The sequence below is a fragment of the Octodon degus genome, unplaced genomic scaffold (genome assembly GCF_000260255.1).
Source record: "Octodon degus isolate 3935 unplaced genomic scaffold, OctDeg1.0 scaffold00304, whole genome shotgun sequence".
Classification (NCBI taxonomy): domain Eukaryota; kingdom Metazoa; phylum Chordata; class Mammalia; order Rodentia; family Octodontidae; genus Octodon; species Octodon degus.
The window spans coordinates 666,585-687,684 of record NW_004524880.1 but is presented as its reverse complement, the minus strand read 5'-3'; the positions used below and the strand labels follow the sequence as shown (position 1 = coordinate 687,684).

The window sequence follows — 21,100 nt, the reverse complement described above, 5'->3', positions numbered from 1 at the left end:
ACCTACTGGGCCAGGCACAGCGGAAAAAGTCACTCTGCAGCCTCACACTGCCTCCCTGGGGCAGGAGATGCCAAAGGAGGAGTCCCCAGGGCAGGGCCCAGCCTGTCCTGCTGGGAGAGGCCGGGCTGGGACAGGGGTTGGGACTATTGCTGGGGAGGCAAATGGCCACTGGGCAGGCAGGGACTGCACCTTAAAGAGGGTGTGGGGTAGCTGTGCCGCCTGCCACCACGCCCACAGACTGCATCCCCAAGCACAGCCCCTCCTGTGATCACATGGTTGGGAGGCACTTTCCAGGAGGCAGCCGGGCAGACTGGGAAGGAGCACTCCAGAAGGCAGGAGAGGAGGAAGGCACACCGGGGAGGCCCAGGGCAGGCTGCTGGCTGTGGGCGTGGGCACTCACGCCAAGGAGTAGCAGCCTAGGAGTCGTTGCGCTGAGAAGTGTCCTTGCCCTTCTCCCAGGAAAGGACTCCTGAAGCCTCTGCTCTGCATTAATATTTTAATTTTTAACCTTAATGTGCAAATAAATAGAAAAGGAAAACTACATTCAAAACAGCTGTGAAGGGACATCAAGGCCAGAACAGAAATTCTCAAAATGAACAGGCGCCCGAGAAGCATGCGGGGCTTGGCGTCACCCATGTCCCCGCCCACCAGCTTCCCAGGACAGGAGGGGTGTCCAGTGACGTGGGCAGCTGCGGGTGCCATTTGGCACAGCTCTGCCAGGAGGGGGCTGAGCACAGGCCCGTCGCCGCAGCCATCGCCCGGCTCTCAGTGGCAGTGAAGGCCTCCCTCGCGTGCCTGAGCGACCTGCGGCCCGGTAGAGGCGGGGAGGCCAGGGCCTGGCTTCTGCTCTGGCAGAGCCCACCACGTGTGACAGGAGTAAACGTGTGCCTCTGCACAAGGCCCCATTCTGACCAATCGCATGGCACGGCGAGGCCCTCGGATTCCAGCCAAAGACTCAGCCCCAGGACACTTGGGAGCCCGAGGCTCAGGGGGAGGCGGGACGGCGGCTGTACTGCACACGGTAGCGGGTCACAGGCAGCCCGTGCACAGTGGCAGCTTCGCACAGCGTCTTGCAGGGCACCATGTCCTCGTCCTCCTCGCCCATCAGCCAGTCCTGTACCAGCCCAGCCGCCTCGCCTGTCACATTGTCCTCCAGCCAGCGACTGTGCCACTCCCCAAAGTGCCGGTGGTGGCGCAACAGCACCAGGGGCTGCACCTATGGAGGAAGTCAGGCAGGTAGCTGTGGGTCCCCAGGGTGTGGGTATGACAAGGGTCCCCCGGCCCGGCCACTCCAGCCCTGCGCACCTGCCTGGCCCGGCCGAGGGTGCCGCGGCGGTACATGTAATCCTCGGAGTTAACCACGAACACCATCCTGTGGGAGCTGAGCTTGAAGCGGCAGTCCACGTCACACGCGCTCTCCACGCCCACCAGCCGCCGCCAGGGGCTCTTGGCCTCGCCACGCAGGGCGCGTACCTGCTCACACTGCCAGCGCCGGAACTTGCGCAGATTCCTGGGCCGGGCGCAGAGGAAGGAAACACTCCGGCAGGGCCACCAGGAGCGGCCTAGCCTCGCAGGGCAGCGGGACCCTCAGGCCCCTCCCACCTCACCTCTGTAGGAACACGGGCTTCAGCAGAAACCCCTCGGTAGGTGAGCCAGAGGCACCCTCGGTCCCCACGTACTGCTCCACGTAGCGGGCCAGGTGCTGGGGGGGCAGGGAGGGCACAGCAGAGTTGTTACCTGGGTGCTGGGGTACACCCTGCCCAGAGCATGGGAAGCCCCATGCTGTGCTGCAGGCAACAGACACACACCCGACCAAGGACCGCCCACCATCCTTTTGGGTCTGAGGGACTTTACAAGAGGCCCTGCTTAGACAGAGGCCAGATGCAGGGGTATAGTTGTGTGCAACCACTGGGAGGCTGAGGCACGAAGATCCCAAGTTCTAGCCTCACCAGTCAACTTGGCGACTTATGGCAAATGCATCCCACACCTGGGTGGCTTAGATTTGGGCACCATGTGCTGCTGCAGTCACCGTCCCCCATTAATGGGGCTGGAACCCACAAGTTACCCAAGTTGGCTGGAACTTGGGATCCTCCTGCCTCAGCCTCCCAGAGTGCTGGGAGCATGGGTGTAGCCATCATAGCTGGCTGCTCCCACTAAGTCACAGTCGTGGGCTCTAAGGGAGCTTAAGCATAGGTGGAGACTGTGCTGCTCTCGTAGACCGGGGCCCCCAGCACAGAGGACACCAGGCTAGACAGGCACTATTCTGGCTTGGGTGCCTGATGTGCGAGAGCCTCTAGGGAGGTCACAGAGCCAGGACGAGATCACCACTGACGACAGGCCTCCACCAGCGACCGGCGTGGGTGGATGGCAGGCACCAGAGTGGTATGAGGTCACACCCTGGCAGACCAGCACCAGGAGGGCCACCCTGAGTAACATGCACACATGAACACGACATGCACACGTGGTACTGAGGGTGGGGAGGAAGTGGAAGCTCAGGAGACAGGACGCAGGGCAGCACTGGCACAGAGCCCTGGGCACTGCTGGGAGGACCCCAGCACACTGCAGGATTATGTCTCAGTGCCAGGTGTGCTAAGGGGTGAGGATGGGGCAGAGCGGTCACAGACGGGCACACCTGCACCTCCACAGGGTCCTCAGTCTGGGCCTCCTCGGTGTCAAGCAGCTCGATGGTCATGATCACCTGGCCCTTGCGCTGCAGGAACATCACCTGGGCAGGGTGGGGACAGGCTGAGCCAGCGTCACCAGGGCCCCGGCCCCCAGGCACAGAGCAGCCGCAGCGCTCACCTTGAAGCAGTTCTCGTCAGCCATGCAGCGCTCCGCCCTCCACTGGTAGCTGGTCTCACGGGCAGCGCGCACACACCGGGAGGCCAGGTTCCCACCGGCTGCGCCACGCTTCTTCTCACTCAGGTACAGCTCGGCCACCTTCAGGCAGACATCGTCACTCACCAGGTGGTGCAGCTGCAGTGACAAGGGACAGGCCTGAGGAGAGCCGGGACCTCACTGCGCCAGAACGCAGTGCACCTGACTGGATGAGATCAGCTGACATCACACTGATCACATCAGAGTACACAAGACCTACCTAAACTACCAGAACTGGCTCAAACTGCCCAGCGCTAGTTTAGACCACAATAAACCAGATCAAACCACAATGAACCCAGCTAGACCACAGCAAACCAGATGAGATCAGGCTGAACTAGATCACAGCAGACAAAGCCAAATCAGACCAAGCGTAAAAAGATCAGGCAGAGCAGCCCACACTGCATTACAGCGGATGGCCAGGGATGAGTCCTAAGACTTGGGTCTGCCACGGCACAGTCCCCACCCAACACGCTCAGTGGGGGCTTGGATGTCCTGCTCGCCCCATTTCAGAAGAAGCCAAGCTTGAGGTCAGACACACAACCCCCATAGGATGGCATAGTCATCCTGTGTCCTGCCGTGGCTCTGCTGAACACATGTGGCCACAGTAGACAGGCATGGCCCCACAGGCGCCTGGCTCAGGCAGCCACAGCCCTATGGCAGTCCTGGCCCATGGGGTCCTAGGCCGACAGCCAGGAGAGTTGCTTCTGCACATAGCTCCCAGTGCTTCCGAGGCCTGTCTGGCCCCAGTGCTGGTCCCCTGGTATCTCCACACAGCTGCGCTGGATGGCAGGGCTCTGTATGTCCTGCTGCCTACCACCCACAGCACGCCAGGACTGCAAAGGAGACAGGAAGGGACACAGTCCTACGCCCAGCACATAGAAGGGGTCAGTAACACAGGGCACAGGGAATAGGCGCCTGGCTGCTGCTGGTGTCGCTGTCCTGAGCTGCAGGGACCAGGCCAACACAGCACCAGTGTCCACACAGTGCCCTGCAGCCGCAGGAGAAAGCCACACTGTGTGGCCACATAGGCAGCACCATACCCACCCCAGGAGTGGGACAGGTAGCAGCAGCTCTACCCTGTGGCCTGGTGGGCAAAGGGTTGGACCCTGGGCCCAGAGCAGGGGCAGAGAGCTGGGCTGGGAGGAAGTACTCTGGAGGGCTTGGTACACAGGAACAGTGACAGCACTGTTTATTCCTGCACCTCGGCTGTCTGTCATGACAGGATAGTCCTACTTGACAAGCAGGAAACAGAAGTCACAACAACAGCACTCAGGGGTGGCGGGCAGGCCTCGACCCAGGCTGCGCCCTTCAGGGTTCTGCTGCGTGCCGGCCCATTCCCTCACTGACACCATCCATGCCCTGGGGCCACCACAATGCAGCACTGTGGTGGTTCCAGTGACATGCCTGGTGACTCACCCGGGACCCTATGTGGAACTTGCAGACATCCAGGGCAGCCCTGTCCACGTCCCCACAAGGACGCCCCACAGCCATCCCACAACGCCATCCCAGGACGATATTATGCAGCCATGGAGAGAGAGGCAGCTCACACCCAGGCTACCCGCAGATGAGCCCTGGAGGCGCGGTGCTGAGCCACAGCAGCCTGACACAGAAAGCATGTGTTCTGTGACTCCATGAGAAACATCCGGACCCTGGAAGCCAGTGGCCCCTGGGGCAGGGAAAGCCCAGAGCTTCTCTGTTTCCACACATGACCGTGCACACGGCCCAAGGGCCTCTCACATGCTATTCTTAATAAGGAAGCTCCATGGTGTGGACTTTGTGCTCCTGCATGGTGTTGGGGACAGAGGGGCTTGGGCTCCGGAGCACCAGGACATGGGATTTGGATGCTAAGACTGCTGTGAGCTGTGCACTTCTGAGGGCCTTGGTGGGTTCCAGGGCCTTTGGGCCAAGCTGCACCCCAGCCTTTTCACATTTTTAAGACAGTGTTCACTAAGCTGCCAAGCTGGGCTCAATCTGATGATCCTTCCACCTCAGCCTCCCTGAGTGCTGGGTACACAGGCATGCCCCATCTTGCCTGGCTACAATGGTAGATTTTGTCACAACAATTTCATGCTTTTAAAAAGATGTTGGCCAGGGATGAAGCTCAGTGGCGTAAGTGCCTGCCTGGCAAGAACCGCAGTATCAAAAAATAAATAAAAAGATGTCTGTGTGCTGCTGACCACAGGGCCAGCTTTCTGGAGAAATCCAGGAAGGGTCAGGCTAAGCGGGAGAATCTCTAAAGCCCACAGAGGCAAGGCAAGGCGGGGCCTGAAGGGGCAGCCCACTGCCCATTGCTCCGACCCATTCAACTCCACCCCGCCCCACTGGCCCCGCCCACCCGGCCCCTCCAGCCCCGCCCACTGGTCCTCACCTGGCGCGCGATGTTCTGCACCAGCTTGTCCATGGTGAAGCCGATATAGGCATGGATGGTGAACATCTCGCGCAGAGTGTCCTCGTACTGCGTGGGGTCGATGCTGCCCTCCAGCAGGCTGCGCACCATGTCCAGGAAGGCTGGGTAGTATTCCTCCAGCTCCACCTCACCTGGGGGGCCGCGGGCTGAGCGCAGGCCTGGGCTCTGGGGCAGGCCTGCAACCCCCCACCCCTCGGCTGCCCTGCACGCTCGTGGCCAGCCACGTGGGTGGAACTGCTGGTGGCAGCTTGGAAAGAACTAGAGATGGTGAAAGACGGCTGGCTGGCATGGCAGAGCAGGAACCAAGCGGTGGCTGGTGGCAGGAGCCAGCTGGCAACTTTGCCCTTTGCAGTGCTGCGCAGCCTAGCTCCTTGCAACTGCCTGTGAGACCCACGACCCAGGGGGCTCTATAAGACCTGGGGGGCTCGTACATGTGGGCAAGAAGCTTGGGCCTGCAGGGGTCCGGGCTCCAGCGACACAGACCCTGCGCCCCTGTGGGTGGCCCAGCGTCTCCGGTGACCGGCAGTCAGGGATAGGCACAGGGGCCTTACGCTGCGACACAGGCAAGCTGGACTCTGTGTGCACCTGTGTCAGGGGTTCCCAGGGCAGTGTGGGGGTGACAGCAATGCCAACACATTCCCAGTGCAGCCGGCCGGGGCCCTGCCTCTTTCTGGAGCCTGGGGTGAGTCCTGGCTGAGCAGATGCTCACCACTAGGCCACACCCCTCCCACTTTTGGAGACAACGTTGCATTATGTAGCCCATGCTGGCCTTGCACTCCCAGCAATGCCCTGCCTCACCCTCCTGGCTGCTGGGACATCATGATGGGCGGGTGACATTACACCCCCATTTCTGCTTTGAAACAAGATTTGCTCTGCTGTCCAGACATCAGGATGGGCCTCATGGTACCCCTGCCTCAGCCCCACGCTCACGCCCCGGGCCCATGTCCCTCCTGGTCCCCTCGGGGCAGCACTTACTGGGCTGCTTGAGGCGCAGCTCCATGGCAGGGTCACCACCCTTCTCTCGCCGGCCACCGCACAGCAGCCGTGCACGCTCCTTCTCACGGCGGTGCTCCAGTAGCTGCGTCTGCGCCTGCCGGTAGATCCGCAGCAGCCGTGCGCACAGCGTCTGGTGCAGCCGCAGGAAGAAATACCAGTTGTTGTTGGCAAAGAACAGGCTGTACACGTCGTCCAGGGCCTGTGGCGGTGGCGGCGGCGGCGGCGGTGGTGGCACGGGCTGCTCCTGCGGTGGCACGTCTGCAGCGGTGCCCTTGTCCTTGTCCTCAGTGGCGCCACCCTGCAGCCCAGGCCCCAGCTTCTTTCGTGTGCCAGCCCCACTGCCAGGGTCAGAGGCCGGGCCGTTCTCATCAGTGGAGTCATCAGAGGCGCCCGGCTCAGGCTGCTGCTGCTGCGAGAAGAGGCCGGGCAGGAAGCGGTGCAGCAGCTGCTGGATGGTGGCCTGGTCCTCCTTCTGGATGGCCGGCTGCCGCTTCACATAGTAGCTGATGAGTGCCGCTGCATCCTCCAGGATCTGCCGGTCCTCATACACAAAGATCAGGTGTGGCTCGCTGGCTGGGGCGCTGCGGCCCTCCGAGTGCTGCTCCTGGTGCTGTGAGGACGTGACACGCAGGGTTGCACAGGACCCAGGACAGAACCCCCCTCCCCCAACCTTGCCCCTACTCCGTTCCTATAGTGAGTCCTCAGGCAGCCCCACCAGGGATCCAGGACTGGTGGGTGAAGCCAGCCAGCAGCAGCATGCCTCATGGGTGCCACACTGTGGTCGGCCATGTCAGGGTGCAAGGTCCCCAACAGCAAGGCCTTTTTGCCTCCTGTGGCTACATGCTTCTTGTAGCCACTAGAGGCCCTGCACCGCATGCTGGCTCTGCAGGGTGCAAAGACCCAGCTGGGGCTGGGGCTCGGCAGGGTCTTAGGGTAGATGCCACAGGCCTCAAGCGTCCCAAAGGCGGGCAGTGTCCTGGGGACACACTGTAGGTGAGCTAGGCTCCTAGGCTTCTGGGTCTCCTCCCACACCACACACACAGGCTTAAATACCAGCGTGAAGGGGGCACACTGCCTGCCACCCCTGCACCCACAGAGTCTGAACCCAGTGTGGGCACTGCTGCAAGACATCCTCAGTGCCCGCAGGGCTGGGGCTGGGCAATGCACAGGCTGGTTCCACCCCAGCATCTGGGGAGCAGCCAAGGCCTGTGCAGTTGCCCCTAACCAAGGGAAAGCAGCATGGGAGGTGTAGACTTCAAGTGGAAGCCAAGGCCGGAGGGAGGACTTAGGCTGCTGCCCAGGGCCTCTGGTATCCTGAGGACTGGCCCCTGTCCTGGAGATAGGCCCACCGCCCTCCCACAGTTATGGCCACTGTCCCCACACTGGCTGCCACCAGCTATGGCCTCTGCTCTCTGCCTCGAGCTGGGTCTGACAGCCGACAGCAGGAGTCACTACCAGCCCTTGGCGCTGGCTTGGTGCCCACCTCGTCATAGACGCTCTCAATCTCATTCAACAGGCTCTTGGAGCGCAGCGCCTTGGTGTCGTTCTGCTTGAAGTTCACGGCCTGGTGGTCCAGCGACTTGAGGTAGGCCTTCTCATACTGCTCACGCCAGATCTTGTTGAAGCCCTGCTGCGCCTCGCGCCACTCCTCCTCCTTGGCTTTCAACCTGTAGGTAGGTGGGCGAGAGGGGCTCAGGGGCCCAGGGGGCCCAGGGCTCTAATGCCCTCCCAGTCGCGATGGTGGGTGCCAGAGCGAGGCTGGACACAAAAGGGAAGAGGGAAGCTGAGGCAGGAGGATCTTCCACTCAGGCCCATCTGGGAGCTTAACTTAGGAGACAGGCAGCTGAGAGGGAGGCCTGGGCTCGAGCCCCAGAGGTGCCTAGAATGGTGGGCGGGCCTGCAGTGCCTCCTGATCCTTGGCTCCTTGCTGCAGTTACTCCAGGAGAACATCAGCTCTGCCTAGAGCCCAGAGGAGGCACCCTGCATGGCCACCCTACCCAGGTCTGTGACCAGGTCTGTGACCCGGTACCAGCGGTGTTGCCTCGCACAGCCACTTAAGGAATACCATTCTGTGGCACAGGACAGGCGAGGTAAGCAGTTGGCAGCAAGCCTGGCGGCTCCTTCTGCGAATGGCTCCAACTGGGACCAGGTGGTAACCCAGGGCTTCGAGCCTTCCTTGGCCTGAGCCACAAGTGGTCGAGAGGGCCCCACCGGGCAGTGAGCCACACACGTGCATTCTGAAGGAGCTGCAACCCACCCTGCACACCTACAGGGTTCCAACCTGAAGATCCAGCCTATACTGCCCTAGCTGGCCTTGAACTCTAGGCAACCCTCCTGTCTCAGCCTCCCAGCTGCAGTGAACATAGACTGTGTTCTCATCCCAAACCCTAGACGGCACAGCTTAGTTGTGACAGCAGGGTGGCCCTGGAGGCACGGCACCTCTTTAGGACAACAGGCACGGCGGCAACAGGGTTCTTCTTCAGGCTCTCAATGATCTCGGGGGCCTTGTCACCATAGATACGGTGGATGGCCCGCCGCTGGATCACCTCGGACGTGCCGCCCAGCGCATCATCCAGCCGGAAGCGCTCCTGGTCCTCAGGCGCCATGCGCGACAGCTTCTTCTGCACACTCTCTAGCACGCGGATGGTGGCCAGGTTGGTTTCCAGGACCACGTCCAGCTGCAGGGGGCAGAGAGGGCCAGCACCAGGTGGCACAGCGGGCCAGGAGACACTCAGCTCCAGTGACACAGTGCTGACTCCATTTGCACAGCTGCACACAGCACAGGGCGCGAGGGAAAGGCAGGACACACCCATGTGCATACACTTGTCTGCCACCCCATGTCTGCCCCCAAGTGGCGTCGAGCCTCCCTGACAGCAGTGGGTGTCCCGTGGCCACCGTCCTCAGAAGGATGTTCTGCGCTAGAGGACTGAGCTCGGCTCCCCACCCATGGCCTGCACCAGGCACCACCCTTTGACCCTGCACTTCCAGGGCTCCAGCACCACGAGCCAGTGCAGTTCTGTTCATTCTCAATTACCCTGATGGGCACAGTGTGACTCCCACACACTAGGGGTGGAGGGAGGAGGACCCCAAGTCCAGCCCATCTGGGGCACCATGACAACTGAGACCCTGTCACTGAGAGGTGGAGACTGGTGGGTGTCTCAGTGTGCCGTCTCTGTGACACTGTGCTAGCTTTATTTCTTTTGAGACAGGGTCTCATATGTAGTTCAGGTCAGCCTTGAGCTCATGGCAATCCTCCTGCCTCGACCTCCCAAGTACTAAGACCGTGTGTCCCCACCATGCCTGGCTTGTGCCACTTTTATGAGGTATCTCTGCTCCTAGGTAAAGTCCCTAGAAAAGACACCTAGAACTCAAGTTATTTTTTCATGCTGTAAACAACTGATACCTCAATCAAAATTTCAGCAAATAAATAAATAAAGCTAGTTTTGTTTTTTTTTTTTGATAGTACTAGGAATCAAACTCAGTTTCTTGCACCCACAAGGCAAGTGCTCATGACTGAGCTATGAACTCTGCTCTTCGGTTTTTTTGTTTGTTTGTTTGTTTGTTTGTTTGTTTATTTATTTATTTATTTATTTATTTTGTGTGTGGCCAGCTCAGCCCACCAGGGGGCGGGGATGGCTGGCATGTGGTGCTGGGGGATCAAACCGCGGTCCCTGTGCTTTGCTTAGCTTAGCTTGTTCTAAGTAGGTGCTTTAGGCCACCGAGCCATCTCACCAGCCCCTGCTCTTCGTTTTGAGACAGCATCTCACTAAGTGGCCCAAGATGGACTTGAACCTGTGATCCTCCTGCCTCAGCCTCCTGAGCAGCTGGGACGACGGGTGTGCACCATCGGGTCCAGTCCTATGCCAGGCTCTGCTCAGCCCTAGAACAGGCACCGAGGCAACCAGGCAGCCCGAGGACAGCAGGCAGCTGCAGTGGCGCACATACCTCAAACCGCTCATCCTCGCAGCGGTGCAGCTGCTCCTCATACGGCGTCTTCTTGGAGCTGACAAAGGTGGAGTCCTCTGACCAGGAGGGGAAGGAGACCCAAGTGTCGTTCAAAACCTGTGTGGAGGGGCAAGTCGGAAGCTGCCCTTCGGTGGGGACACAAGGATTGTGCTGTCACACTGACCTTATGAGCTGCTGCCTGGACACACCACCAGGAAAGTGAACCATGGGGTCATTCTGAGGGACAATGAGCCACTGGCTGGTGGCACACTGCCCAGTGTGGGGCAGTGAGCTCCCCATACTGTGGAGAGCAATGTTTGTGGGCAATTGGGCTCGGATGTACAGCTCTGTGGCTGTGGTGTCCACCCCTGGCAGTGCTGTGTACAAATATTACTTTATTTATATCCATAGGCAGTGGGCCAGACATAGTGGGCAGTTTGGGTGACACCTGGCAATGTAGTAATAACCAGCCACAAGCCCTAAAAAAGCCTCCCATGGTCATGCTGCAGCACCTTGCTGAGAACAACCTCAGGTACAGTGGGGTCCTGCCAGTGCTCAGTCCAGGCCTGTGCAGGGAGGAGGCAGCCCATCCAGCGCAGCCCGGGGCGAAGCACAGAGCAGCCCACACCAGGGGCCACTGACGCCTGGCATCACACCCGCCCCGCCTGTGCCCGCCCGCACCACGGCCACCTCCTTGCAGATGGCGGTCCTCCCGCTGCAGCGCGGCTGCTGGTAAGTCTTGGGCAGCGCCCGGTAGCTGGAGCCAATGCGCTTGCAGGAAGCATAGTCGATCTCACGGCCCATGCCGTCCCCGGAGCGCTCACTCAGCGGTGGTGCAAACGACAGCTCCTTCACCCCCAGGAAGGACTTGAACTGCGCGAAGAGCTCTGGGAACTTCCTAGGGGGCAGGGTAGCTGCAGGCCTGGCAACCCTGCCACCAGGCCGCCACCCCACCTTGCTACTGTCCACAGCAGGACCCACACGCCTGTGCAGGGTTCCCAGGGTGAACGAGGTCAGGCCCACAGGTTGAAAACATCTCAGTGGGAGATGGGCCAACTGCACCCACCCCAGCGAGCACTACAGGGCCCAGTTGTGGTGCCTGCGCCCACAGGACTGCCTGGAAGCTGCTGCCTCTGCCACCCGCCACCTGAGGGAAGCCACTGTTCCACTCCAGGCAACACTCACCCCAGGAATGGGCTGACAAGCTGCAGGAGCTCAGCCCCTGACACCAGCTCCTGGTTGAAAAGCGCAATACAGCGCAGAAAGTTCTCGTAGACCTCCTGGCTCTTCAGCACCCGGCGCACCTGGGGGGGCAGCGCACATGGGGCTGTGTGCGCCTGGGCATAGCAGCTGCATCCTGCCCCACCACACCGCCACAGCCCAAGTGGCAGGCAGCTGGATGTCACCTTGAGCCCTGCCTGGTCACAGTGCTCTAGCATGACCCCAGTCCCAGGACCTGAATGACATCGAGTGTCCCCAGGGGGATAGGCAAGGGCCACCCTTACCTTGTCAAAGAAGGAGAATTCTTGCAGCGTCCCATACTTGCCCACAGCAGCCAGCGACAGGTCCTTGGTGCCCCGAAGCTTTACCTTCTTCTGCAGAGACAGCCTACATCAGGGCCGGAGCGGCTGCGCTCCCAGGAGGCTAGCAGGCAGGCAGGCAGGTGGTTACCTTGGCGGGCGCGGACACAGGCCGAAGCAGCGAGGGCCGCGAGCGCTTCTTGCTGTGCTCCAGCCCCTTCTCATGCTCGCTCTTCGGGGTACTGCTCACTTCACACGGCCCACTGCCCGTGAACTGCGGGAACATGGGGGTCAGCGGGCATCACACCAGGCAGCGGCACCTGCGGTGGCCAGGGGCAGCAGCACGGGGACAGTTGACAGATGGGTCAGTAGGCCACACTGGGAGGGCTGGGCCAGGCGGCTCTCATCAGCATGTGGGTTCGCGCTGACAGCCCCCATGTGGCCCTGGCCCTGCCCTCCCCACCTGGACACAGGATGCCTCCCACAGGCCTTGGTGCATGGGGATACCACAGAGGGCGCTGGCGCAACACCACCAGGGCACCTGCAGAAGCATGAGGAAGACAGGAGAGGCAAAAGCCCAGAGAGCAGAACTAGCAGGGCAGGACTACTGCATGAGCACCAGGGCCAGATGTGGTGGTGCTCCCTGTGACTGCAGTACCGGGGAGGTGGAGGCAGGAGGACCACAAGCTCAGACCCAAGAGGGCTGCTCAGCCACTTAGTGCGGCCCTGTCTCCAAATGGACAGCAATGGAGAAGGGGGATGCAGCTGGCCCAGTGTGAAGGCCTTGGCTTTGGTCCCCAATACTGAAAGGAAAAGCAGCAAAGTGCACAGCATGTGCTGCGCGTACCACTGTCACCTGCACACAAGCCCATCTGAGGAGAGCAGCTCCAGCCCACAGCTACACACACACACACAGCTCTGGTACCCGCAGTGCAGACAGCCACCGCAGCCTGAGCCAGGGCCTTGGGGAGACAGGGCCTCAAAGGCCGCCATCTGCTTGGAGGACGACTATTCCGAAGCCTGCAGCTCTCCCGCGCGGCCTGGTCTCCCTGAAGACCCCAGTCAGGGCTGCGAACCAAGCTTCCTGGCTGCGGCTATGTCTGTTCGCTGCACTGGCACAGCCTGTGTGCACACTGCCATCCATGGCTGCTTCTGGTCTGTGGGGCTCGGGTGCCGGCCAGGCCCTCCAGGAGGCTGCAACCCCTGAGCCAGGAGAGCAGCTCTCTTCCCTTTTGCTGCCCTTCACACGTTTATTCTTGGATTTATTTACTCTTAGATTCATTCTTGGATTTGTGAGACAGGGCTCACCATAGCCCAGGCTGACCTGGACCCTGCAGCGCCCTGTGACCTACACACACCACACTGAGCTCACCTGGCACACCACACCTGTGCAGTGGTACCTGGTGTGGACAGCAGACCCACCTGTTCTGAACATGGGGACAGTGCTCGCTGCCAGCACAGTGGGGCTGACAGTGGGGCTGACACTCGCCACAGCAGCATGGGTTTTCCTGCACAGGCCAGGCAGCACCACAAACACCACCATCCATGAGGCCCAGGGACCCAACCCTATGCCATGTCCAGACTGTGTCCCTGAACACTGCTGAGTCCTAGAGACTGGTAACACATGGTGCCCCAAAGCCACAGCATGGAGGACTCGAAGGACGGAGCGCAGGTGGGGAGACGGGGTTAGCCAGCTCCCTAGGGGGCTGTGGGCCTCACTCACTCCCTGGTGCTGTAGACCGGGCACAACCTGCGAGGGTCAGGAAGAAGCGCAGCCTGCCCAGGGCTCCGCCCAGCAGCACAGGTTCAAGGCCAGCCAGGACAGCTTAGTGGGACCTTGTCACAGAACAAAATGAAGCAAGAAAACAGAAACCCACAGCTGCTGTCAGATCCAAGAGCAAAAGGCACCGTGTCAGGGTCAGGCCAGTGTAAGAGCAGAGACCCATAGGTTGGAACCCAGAGCTCAGAGAGGCCCATGCATCACAGTCCAAGTCCCACAGTGACTGTGCTGGGGGAAGTGATGGGCTCCTCCACCCTGGGGAACGGCTGCAGCTCCACGCACCCACCTCACGCCACTCAAGAACCCCATTTGGGACTGAAGCCGTGGTGCCCATCCACCCAGCACTGTGGGAGGCTGACAGGAGGGCTGTGAGTTTAAGCCCACCAGGGCACTTAACTAGCACCTTGATGAGACCCCCACCTCAAAGTACAAAATAAAAGCCTGGGGTGGGGCTGGTGTGAAGGCCTGTGCTTAGAGAAGCACTGTTTACAGCATGAGGGCTGGAACTGTCATGCTTTCCCAGGGGCCAAGGGGAGGCTGTGTGACCTCTGGGGCTCCTCGCACTGGGCCTCATAGCAAGAGCAACGCCAGGAGAAAGCGGCTGCTGCACTTCGCCTACACTGAACACCTCTGTGGCTCCAGGAGACTGAGAAGGGGCACAAGGGAGACGGCACACAGACATCTTTGTAGAGCACAGGGTGGGAAAATACTAGCGTCGGGACCACTGTCAGTCTCCCCAGGCAACAAAGAACTTAAACCACTGGTCGAGGCAGCTGGTGGGAGCGTGCACCTCACATGGCAGGCCAGGCACACTGCCGTGGCGCAGCTGCTGGGCTCACAGGGTGGGCTTCCTCCCCCAGTTAGCAAGCTGGACGCAGTAGCATGTCCTCTACCCCAGGGACCTGAAAAACTGAGGCAGGAGCATCCCAAGCTCAAGGCCAAGATGGGCAGTCTAATGAGACTGTGGCTCAAAGCAAAGAGAGGGTTGGGGACACTGCTCAGTGAGCCCTGGGGCCAATCTCTATCACTCCACATACAAACATACAAGTGCCTTCAGCGGACGAATGTATAAACACACACGGGTCAGGCACGCAGTGGAATATTACTTGATTATGCAAAAGGAATGAGGCTGACACAGCTATGACAGAAGAACCTCCAGATCGTGACACTGAGCAACAGCTGCTAGACACGCCAGGCCACATGGTAGGTGATCCCACAGAGAACTTCACAGGGCCGGGAAGAGGGGGTGCTTCCAGGTTCAGGCTCCCCTGGCAGCCACCACTGCCCCAGGGCTCCAGAGGTGATGGCCACACACTGGATGTACTCAATGCCGTGGAGTCACACACTGAGAACGGCTCTGCATCACGTTAACTGCACCTCCGCTCTTCCAGGGAACCTCGGGTCCATCAGCAGATCGGGGAGGAAGGAGAGCAGAGCAGCTGGCCCACCGTGGGAGGATGGCCCCGCTCCAGCGCCCAGGCTGATGCGCCCACCCGCTGCCTCCCACACCCACCTGACTCACCAGCGAGCGCTTAGCCTCAGGCAAGAACTGCCCAAACTCGGACAGCAGGTCCTCCTGACCACGGAAGAGGTTGGCCACCTCTGTGAAGACCTCCTCCTCCGACATGCCACGGAACGGACGGCCCTTGGCGTGCAGCTGTTCCTTCTGTGGCAGTGACAGGACATGCATGAGGCCAACAGCTTCCCATGCGCCACAGCCTGGACTGGTGGCCTGGGTCCATGAACCACCATAGGCTGGACAGGCGGGGCCATGCAGCCACACTGAGCTGCAGCAGGACAATGGCACCCACAGCACCAACCTGGGAGGGGACACACCAACCCTGCTCCTAGGTCGCAGGACATGGGCTGTGCATTTCAGAGAGGGACATGGGATCCTGTGCAGCCGGCTGCTTGCTCCAGAAGAGCAGCCCAAGCAGCCCTTCTGCAACCTTGCTCCTGACTAGATGGGTTGGGAAGGGGGGCTGGGGAGCTCCTGGGGCAGGACCAGCCTCACGCCGGGGGGCCGCGTTTCCTTAGTGCCAGTGCAGGGTCCTGAAGAAAATCAAAACCTTAAGCCTAAAAAGGCAGGGGGCGGTGGGGGGCTCGCCTGGTACGTGTGCAGGATCTCCAGGAAGGACCTGTACACCTCCGGGTGGTCCAGGAAGCGGGTCTTGATTTTGTTCACATAGCTGATGGCATTGTTGAACTCCACAGAATCCGACTCCAGCGGCACCTGGGTCTTGTCCTCTTTGTACGGCGCTTGCGGCTTCAAGTCCTCTGCACCGTCACCGTGGCCACGTGCATTCTCCTGACACAGACCAGGACAGTGGTCAGGTGTGCACCCACGAGGGCAGCGGGCACAGGCGCAGCCAGTCTGCTCTCCCCGGCGGGTGCCCCAGGCTGATCCACTGGCAACAAGTTCTCAGCCACATCTAAGGCCATTTATTTATTGCCATTTATTTTTTTGTACTGGAGATTGAATTCAGACTTTGCACTTGCCAGGCAGGCGCTGATGCCACTGAGCTATCTCCCCAGTCCATTTATTTATTATCCCCAGGATCTCCAGAAGTTGCCCAGGCTGTGCTTTCGAGCCTCCTGTCTCAGCCTCCTGAACAGCTGGCCTAGAAAAGTGTACCATCTGTCACTAGATGTGGAGCAGGCTGGTTCTAGGGCCTGGAGGACGGGGCAGGCGGCCTGGGCTACCTCATGTGTCCTCTAAGGCTCACCTCATCCCTCACCTCCAACCTAGACCCCTCAGGGGTAGCTGGTCCTTCACACAGTGAGGTGCAGCCTGGCTGCTTCTGACCAGGATGACAGTGTATGTCAGCAGACCCTCCTCATAGCCTCACTGTCCTTGGTGGCCACCCAGGGCCCGATGCAGACACAGTGGCCGAGACCTGAGGGCCCTGGCCCCATGTCCCTCCTGTGCTCAACAGCCAGGCCTAGGGCAGGCTGCTGACTCACATGGCTCATGCCACCTTCCTGTAGCCTGCACCCTGTCTGGTAGACTCAGCACACCCATCTGGTATGGACATCCCATCAATAGCTGCCACTGTGTCCAAGAGACCAGCAACAGGAAAAGACAGGGCCAAGCTGTGACTCAGGTGAGGGTGGCCTAGAGTGTGAGGGGCCCTGGCTCCAGCCAGCGCTAGCACTAGTACCAGCACCAGCACCATAAGACCAAACCAAGTCCACCTCAACCCCAAACACAGGTCTACTAGCTTCTGGCGTGTTTCTCTCCCTGGCTTCCATCTGCAGCAAAAACAGCCTGTGACCAGGCAGCTGGGTGGTCACTTGCTGAGCCAGCATCAATACAGCACTGCCTGGGGGCAGGCAGGGGCCAGGAGAAGGCAGCCTGGGAAACCAGTGGCTGACTGGGTGTCTCTCCAAGCACACTGGCTACCAGGGTCTGACACATGGGGCCAGAGTGCAGGAAAACCCAACAAGGCCTGGGCCTTGTGACACCACACCAAGGGACAGGCAGAGTGCCAATGCAGGAACGGACACCTGTCACACTAATTCACAGCAGCTGCATTCACAGCCAGGGGGCAGCACAGCTCTGACAGTAGCAGGAGCAACCAGCACACTAGGAGGCCCAGACAGAGCATCCCAAGTTTCTGCCCAGCCTGGGCTACTTATAAGACCCTGCCTTGACACTGGAAAAGGCAAAGCTGAGGATGGAGCCCATTGCAAAGGTCCTGCTTCAACAAGCAGCACAAAAAAGAAAAAAAAATAAAACAAGCCCAACATAACTGCACCAATCTGAGACTCTGAGCCTCAAAAACATGGTGTGAGTGACCATGGCAATGCAGGCCGCACAATGTATGACCATGTTCCCATGAAACGTCCAGGCAGGGAAGGGGCGGGGTGGGCTTTGGGCCATGGGTGCTGGAGGGCGCAAAGCAGGCTGCACAGGGCTGTTTGGAGGTGGTGGGATGTGCAGATCAGTGGCAGTGGCCACACTGTAACGGAGAAGACCCTTAACACTGGGAAGGGCACATTCCCATGGCCATGCTTCAGGAGACCCCAGACTTTAAATGGCTGCGCAGGTACCTTCCAGGACAACCCAGCCTGTCCCTGTCCCCTGCTCATGGTATCACACAGCCTGTGGGGGAGGGATACTCACTGCCCTTGGGCACACATTGCCTCTCTCAGCCCCATCAACTCCAACCATGCCCACTGTCCTGATCCAGCAGCCTGCACATCAGCTCTGCACCCCTTCCCTGTCCCTGGCTCCCCAGCTACTGTCCTCAGGCTCCCCACTCCCTGTGTACTGCATCTTGGATATAACACATGGTCCTCTTGTAGTCTCTGCCTGGTCTCTTCTTTTTTGCAGTACTGGAGATGGAACCCAAGGCCTTCTCAGTGAACTACACTCTGGCCTTTCTCTTTGGGAACCTCCTGCTCAGACCCCAGGAGTTGGGGGTGCTGGGCTAGCAGATGTGCCACCCCTTCACTGCCACTGTCAGGAAGCAGGGCACAGAGGCCAGCAGCACCCAGCAGGTGGGTACCTCCGTAGGACTACAGGCTGGAGCTGGGTGTAAATGGGTCATCTGAAGGGGTGACACTGGGACACTGAGCTCCTATAGCTTTGCTCTGCTCTCTTTCTGTGTGTGTGTGTGAGTGCATGTGCACGTATGTGTGCACACGTATGGTATGGAGATGGAACCCAGGGCTTCACAGCAGCTCCATGACTCGTGCTTTTTATCTTTTTTTTTTTTTTTTGCTTTTTATCTTTTGAAACAGGAACTTACCAAACTGCTAAATCTTCCATCCTCCAGCCTCAGCCTCTCCAAGTGCTAGGATCACAGGTGTGTGCTACTTTGAGCATCTGACCCCAGGGTGGAGTGTGACTTGAGGAGTGGTAGCCAGCGGTCCCCAGTGGCGCCCTTCCCGGCTCCCCTGGTCCTGCCTGTTTGGTACTGTGTCTGCCCCTTGGACCTGGGCACTCAGGTTGTTCTGCCCCCAGGGACATTGCTGACACTGTAAGATGCAGCCCCTGCCTTTCCTCCCAGGCGCCCAGAGCCGCCTCCTCCCGCCTCAGCAGCGGCAAGTTTCCTAAGACCAAGACATCTAGAGAACAAAGCTGGAGTTCAAAACGGAAAACAAATCCAGTCACCAGGGCCTCGTGTGGGCAAGTGGGCATCTACTGGGCTTCAAAGGACACCTGGCCTGCTACTGGAGACGTGGTAGCTGCTGGGTAGGTTTCACCAGCCAGTGAGAACCAGTGCTCCAGGGTGCCAAGGGAGGCAGCCTGTGGGGAGGTTCAGGGGCAGGAGCAGCAGAGACGCTACTATTCACAAACCCTGAATGCAACCATGGGGGAACCCACGAGATCCAGCAGGAGATGAACCTGGAGACAGCAAGGCCACTTCTCCCTCCCAGACACACCTTTCCCAGGGAAGGAGCATTGCTCGTTCCCTCTGAAGGAGAAAGCACTTTGGCTTTGGTGCCACGTGGACCTGAGGGTCTCCTCTGTGCTGCACCCATGTAGCAAGACTGCCGCACCTGAGCACAGCAGAGAGAATTGCACAGCACCCATAACTAGGAGGTGCAGTCTTTCATCTGGCCCTCCTGTACTTGTTTGTCACAGCCCCCAGCCCTGTAGCAATGTCTGCCAACAACAGGGCAATGACTTGGCCACTGGAAGCCCACAGTGCTAAAAGTCCCACAATGCACTGCCCCCCCCCGCCCCAGGAAAGAACTGGAGCTAAAAGATAACTGCGCTAAGACAGAGAAAAAGGCAGTGGCATCTTATCCAGGTTCACCTAGAGCAGGCTTTCCTGTTCTCACCGGGTTGCGGGGAGCTTCAGCAGCAAGGGTTATAGAGACAGACAGGGTAGCAAGCTGTCACCCCAAAACTAAGGCATCAAAAGTCCAAGCCTGAGCTGAGCCCATGACCCTGGCAATCCCAACCAAGGCTATTCACAGCACACAGAGCTAAGCCACTTAACAAATATTCCCTCGGGAGGCCAAGTGTGCGCTTTGCCGCTGGCCACACTCACCCCTGCTCCTGACCTAAGTGTCACATGCGGCCCCTGGGGGATGCAGAGGCTGCTGGTGAATTTCTACCTGCTCTGATCTGTGCTGGTCTAGAAAATGCACAGCTCTCATTCTGGCTCCCTGCAATGGTACAAAGGGGACACGGAAGGCCCAAAGACCCGAGCCACCATACCTGGCTCGTCAGAGGTGACTGTATGTTTATCTTGCCGTTCTTAGGAATGTCTATTCTGTATCCAAGGGGAAGGAAGGCGTTGAATCCCACGATGAGGTCAGGGTGCTCATGGAAGAGCTGGGACACACGTCTGATGACTCCAGGAGTGTCGATGCTAGAAAGGGAAAGACCTCAAGTGGGCAAGAGGGTTGGGGTATTGAGTCAAAACCGACTCCGCTCCTGATGCCACCACACTGCCCATCACAAGTGTCTAATATGGAGGCAGGTCTGCATTGCCCACCCACTTGCTGCTGTCAGGCCTGGACCCCAGGCCATCTTGGAGAGATAACTGAAGCACATTCACAAAGCATAGCTCCCCAAGTGCTCCCACCATAGCACTGGGCTCGGAAAATCTCAAGACTCCAAGCACAGAAGGCCAGTCTTCTAGGCGATGGGACAATTTCTCTCATTGTGTCCCAGCTTGAGGCCGCTGCAGGTTCTGAGCTAAGCAACGGAGCACAAAACATGAGAACCACAGGTCCACAGGTTGTCCTAAAGGAGATGAGGGGCCTGCAGGAACCTAGGAGCCTGAGGGCCTGAGCTCGGATGCACCTCTGCCAAGAAGGTGAATCCCTTATCTACTGCAAGACCCTGCTAGAGTCCTGTGAGAAACAAAGGCCGGCTCTCATGGTACACCCATCTCAGGCCCTCTCAATTCTGAATAGCAACAATGTTTTTTTTTTCCTAAGCATTTGGTGTCCCTTACACTTCCAAGCAGGCCTGGGATTAGAGGCTGCCAAGAGAGGCACTTTGGGAACGAGATTTAAGGAGGAGACAGTGCCAAAACACAGTCAATTGGGAGAAATACAATTTCACGTAATGCTTTACAAAACAAACAAACCAAAAATCAAAATTAACTCCTCCGGATCTTTCATGAACAAAACTTCCATAAAAGCCAACATTTTAGATAAGGATAGGACCCAACTCTGCCTGCCTTCTAAAGACCCCTGCCCCCTTTGCGTCGTGCCCACTGCGGCACAAGGTGGGTCCACGCATCCCCAGTTTTTAGGACAGGTTGAGGCTGGGAATGGGGCCAGCTCCTGCAAGGTCGGCAGGCTGCGGGGTACGGGATGGGGGCTCCGCACTCTGAGGCCGGGCGGGCGCGGGGGTCCCCGGGCTGGGAGGGTCCCCGCGGTCACCTCTGGCTCTTGAACTCCTTCATGATCTCCAGGAAGCCGTTGTAGGTGGCGGGGTCGCTGCCGAAGCGGATCTTCACCTGGTCCAGGTAGGTGAGCGCGTCCTCCACCTGAGGGGAGCGGGCGCGCCGGTGGGCCGGGGTGGAGCAGGTAGGGTGGGGCCCCGGAGGGAGCGCAGGGGGCGGGAGGGCGCGGGCGAGCCGCGGGCGCCCCGGGGTCGGGGGT

At 59.5% G+C, this 21,100-nt stretch overlaps 1 protein-coding gene across 1 annotated transcript in view; it reads right to left on the bottom strand.

Annotated features, from left to right (window-relative positions):
• Positions 1-510: 510 nt before the first annotated feature.
• Sin3b (SIN3 transcription regulator family member B) overlaps positions 511-21,100 on the bottom strand; it is a 20,849-nt gene continuing 259 nt past the window's right edge. Inside the window, exons 2-19 of the mRNA XM_004647381.2 lie at positions 20,879-21,018; positions 19,701-19,854; positions 15,633-15,833; positions 15,048-15,191; positions 11,897-12,019; positions 11,731-11,820; positions 11,411-11,529; positions 10,916-11,123; positions 10,226-10,342; positions 8,720-8,958; positions 7,764-7,947; positions 6,260-6,890; positions 5,246-5,415; positions 2,803-2,976; positions 2,633-2,725; positions 1,608-1,702; positions 1,306-1,510; positions 511-1,216 (exon numbers count right to left, since the gene is read on the bottom strand). Of these exons, the coding sequence (XP_004647438.1) occupies positions 986-1,216; positions 1,306-1,510; positions 1,608-1,702; positions 2,633-2,725; positions 2,803-2,976; positions 5,246-5,415; positions 6,260-6,890; positions 7,764-7,947; positions 8,720-8,958; positions 10,226-10,342; positions 10,916-11,123; positions 11,411-11,529; positions 11,731-11,820; positions 11,897-12,019; positions 15,048-15,191; positions 15,633-15,833; positions 19,701-19,854; positions 20,879-21,018 (3,318 nt within the window). The 3' untranslated portion in view covers positions 511-985. The remainder of the gene's footprint in view (positions 1,217-1,305; positions 1,511-1,607; positions 1,703-2,632; positions 2,726-2,802; positions 2,977-5,245; positions 5,416-6,259; positions 6,891-7,763; positions 7,948-8,719; positions 8,959-10,225; positions 10,343-10,915; positions 11,124-11,410; positions 11,530-11,730; positions 11,821-11,896; positions 12,020-15,047; positions 15,192-15,632; positions 15,834-19,700; positions 19,855-20,878; positions 21,019-21,100) is intronic.